Source organism: Amblyomma maculatum, chromosome 10, assembly GCF_055883805.1.
Source record: "Amblyomma maculatum isolate TAMU_Amacu chromosome 10, ASM5588380v1, whole genome shotgun sequence".
Taxonomy (NCBI): domain Eukaryota; kingdom Metazoa; phylum Arthropoda; class Arachnida; order Ixodida; family Ixodidae; genus Amblyomma; species Amblyomma maculatum.
Window position 1 is genome coordinate 181,439,346 of NC_139353.1, and position 3,745 is coordinate 181,443,090.

Here is a 3,745-nt window from a genome sequence, read left to right on the forward strand (position 1 = left end):
GCTTGTTCTGCCTCTAATTTCACACCATGTTTTGAAGGTAAATGCCCACAAAGAAAATCTTGAACTTCGAACTGCCAGTCAAGATCTGCCGAAATGAAGATGAATGCAGGTTAGTTTAGATTATTTTATTTTTCTATTGGCAGGCTGGTTGTTCTGTGTCAACTATAATTTATAAAAATTAATTCAGAATAACACTAAGAAAGGGACACTTACGCCATATATCGAAGTTATCTGCGAGAAATACTACCTTAAGTCTGCCATTGAATGAAAACCGAAAATAAAGTTGCTTTATTTTATTATAGATATTGTTGAATACACGAGTATGGGGCAAAAAGATCAGTGAATAGTTTTGCTGGAGCTCAACAGGCGCCTCCTTATTTTCGCAAGAGCAATTTCAGCGTATTATTGAATTTCCCCTTCAGGTTTACTGCAATGCAGGGGTTGGGAATGAGGCATCCATCTATGCGCATGTTAGCAATTCGATTTCTGTGTCTCATGCTGATAGTCCCGTGGAAGGTTTGTTCCACGTTTCGCACCTTCAAATGTGACAGCTTCATTTTCAGAAAATGTGGTGTTTCAGGCCGCATAAAATCTGCTTGGTGCAAGTCAGCCCGTTAGGAACTATTCATTTTCTTGTCACATTTAGACCGCCCACGCCCTCTTTCCGCTGCACAAGGTGTCAAATCATGCAAAAAAGAAACAAAGATGCCAGTCGTGTAAATCAGATTTATTAATGTGTCTTCAAAGCTTTACATATTCTACAAGCAGCTTTGTCATCTTTACAACTAAATATTTAGAAAGTATGTGTCAATTCCTCTCAACTTGAACATTGCCGATTGAAAACCTATGGCACTCGTAATCAAGAAACAGTAAGTGCAATGTAGGCTTTTATGGGAGCAGGGGCTCGGGCCGCCAAGGGGCCGGAGGGGCGCAGACACGCATGCATTGGCGCATCGTCTCGAAGTTGTTGCCGTTGCTGTCGCAGCCGCCGTAGATGAATGGCCGGCATTGCTTTGTCTGAGCGTCGTAGTAGAAGCGAGGGAAAGAAGCCATACAAGGACCGGAGTGCGGGGGACGACGGCAAACATCATCCACAGTTGCTGAGGAGAGAAAATTTAAACTATCATAATTGGAGAAAAAAAGTGCTACAAAGACAGGATACAGCGAGATACACAGTTCCAAATGTCCAGACTGTGACATTACTGATTCAGTATCGGTTCATTGGCACGCATGGAGGATTATAGCATATCATTATGCAGAACCCCATTCCACCTCGTGTTATAAGGGAGTAATTACTCATTGCATCTACCCAAGCGCAGCCATACGGCTACAAAGGAAAGCTATACGGCTTTCTCAGAAACTTCGTAGTTAAAGAAAAATTCGTCCTGATCCGGGAATCGAACCCGGCACCACCGCCTTTCCGGGGCAGTCGCTCTACCGACGGAGCTAACCAGGACGGTCAGCAGATCAGATGGTAGGGCGAGAGCGAATTTATCTATAACTCGAAGTGGGAATGGTGTTGGTCAAATATTTAGGGGAATCCCCCAAGGTGGAGTAGATTTGTAATAAGGGAGTAATTACTCATTGCATCCACCCAAGCGCAGCCACACGGCTACAAAGGAAAGCTATACAGCTTTCTCAGAAACTTCGTAGTTAAAGAAAAATCCGTCCTGATCCGGGAATCGAACCCGGCACCACCGCCTTTCCGGGGCAGTCGCTCTACCGACTGAACTTTTTTCTTTTTTTTTTTTCTCTTTAACTACGAAGTTTCTGAGAAAGCTGTATAGCTTTCCTTTGTAGCCGTATGGCTCCGCTTGGGTGGATGCAATGAGTAATTACTCCCTTATTACAAATCTACTCCACCTTGGGGGATTCCCCTAAATATTTGACCGACCTCCGCCTCGTGTTGTGGGCAATTAAAGTTTCATTTTTAGCGCCGTCTGAGCGGAAACTTTCTTTGAACTACTGAGTTTCTTGAACTACTGAGTACACTTATGAAGATCGCTTAAAGATTTAGGCGAAGCAAGTATCTCGCCTAGCTCTATGTTGTTTAAAATTGGCTTCAATGTTCACTTGTCAACAGCACTCCGAAGAACGTCGCCTCCTTATAAGTAATGCAGCAATGCATCATCCTATCAAATTATATCTGGAAATACATCTATGCACCCATTAGTAGAGTTTAATTGTAACATTTCTTTTATTTCCTTTTTACGCGCAAAATGGCATGATATTAAGGCCATTTTAACCAAGTACAAATTTACATACCGGGCTGTGCAATGAGCGCCTCTAGAGGTTCTCCGGGCAACGAAATAGCTGCAAAGAGAGAATGAAAGAGGCACGTTTCTAAAATAGGAAACGCAAATGTGTTGACGTTGCTGAGAAATGAGGAGTTGCTCTCTGATGTGTTTACTTTCCCATATAAAAAAAGAAAGCACTCACGTTTTTGGGCAGAACAGGTCATTTCGCACTGTCGCTTGGTCTCGTATCGGTTCTGGTTGCCTCCGCAGCCGCCGTAGATGAACGGTTCACACTTGCCAGATTGGGCGTTGAACCACCACATAGGAATCATTGCCTTGCAGGGCCCGGTTTCGTATTTCTGGGCGCAGTTTCCTCCAAAAACAGGTGCTGATGAAAAAAATGAAAGCACTAATTGCACAATTGAAAAAAAAAATAAAGATATTAACAAATAATATTGTTAATGCTATTATTATTAGAAATACAAATAATTTTCTATCATACGAAGATAAAGGTATTATCTGTACTATATATACATCTATATATTAAGGCGGAAGCCTTTATTGCCTCATCGTTGTTGTGAGCAAAAGTGTCACGTTTTGGCGGCTTTGATTAGTCGAGACGTGATGACGTCATGGAGGTCTGGACTAATCGCAGAGCACCGCCGCAGTTTGCGAGATATGGCCATATGGCCATATCTCGCATACTGCAGTATATGGCCATATGGCAATTAATGATCAATCACTAATTATTAACAAATATATTTAATAATCACTGTTTATTCACAAACAACGATTAATTTTGTCATAATGAATACTAATCAGTAGTTACTAATTACCTTCTAATTAGAAATTAGGTACTGATTACTAATTATTGATTCATTATTACTTACAGATTAGTTTCAGTTCTATAACTAATTAATTCAATACTACTTAATGCCGCGCAGCCGTAAAATCAACCACACAAACATAAACGTAGAACAACTGCGAAGGTACCAGGAGCGCGATCTCTACGCTGCCAAGCAGAATTCACTGAATAAATGCACTCGCAGAACATCAAGAGTAGTCGCTCGCTCTTCTCGTAGCACCATTCATTGCCACATGCGCAACAGTCGCGTAGCAAACTGTAGCACTCAGGCTTTCGCCTTTTATCACTTAAGTCGCCAAAGTGTCCTCCATTTTTTTTATTGGTAAAAGGAGATGTCTGCTTGGTACTGGTCCTACCATGCTACTTCTGATGGGAGTCACAGAGAAGAGAAGGCGAAGAGAAAATTAACAAAAAAAAATAGGTGACACACGTGTGCACACACACAAACACACGCAGATGCGCTTCAAAAATTGGCTTTGAGAAATGTTTTTAAGGCATTTGTAGCTCGCGTAGCCGAAAACCCATTGCACCAAGGACCGAGAACGTGTTCAAGGCGCAGGGCTGTGTCTTTAGTCAAGTCAAAATAATTCACTGTGTCCTGCGATGTGCAATGAACCTTTGGCAGGAGGTTGTCAAATGTTCG

General features: G+C 42.0%; 1 protein-coding gene across 1 annotated transcript; it reads right to left on the reverse strand.

Annotated features, from left to right (window-relative positions):
- Nucleotides 1–838: 838 nt before the first annotated feature.
- On the reverse strand, nt 839–2,620 carry LOC146178048 (kunitz-type serine protease inhibitor 6-like). The gene is made up of 3 exons (XM_084581936.1): nt 2,440–2,620; nt 2,266–2,313; nt 839–1,100 (listed from the first exon to the last, which is right to left on the reverse strand). Exons 1-3 carry the CDS (start codon nt 2,567–2,569, stop codon nt 889–891), a joined length of 390 nt encoding a protein of 129 aa, XP_084438062.1. The 5' UTR covers nt 2,570–2,620; the 3' UTR covers nt 839–888.
- Between the last annotated feature and the right edge of the window lie 1,125 nt (nt 2,621–3,745).

Coding starts and splice junctions, on each gene's coding strand:
- LOC146178048 (XM_084581936.1), bottom strand. CDS start 2,569: ATGATTCCTATGTGGTGGTTCAACGCCCAATCTGGCAAGTGTGAACCG. Junction 2,314..2,439: donor GACCTGTTCTGCCCAAAAAC/GTGAGTGCTTTC, acceptor CTCTCTTTGCAG/CTATTTCGTTGCCCGGAGAA. Junction 1,101..2,265: donor GGCGCTCATTGCACAGCCCG/GTATGTAAATTT, acceptor TTCTCTCCTCAG/CAACTGTGGATGATGTTTGC.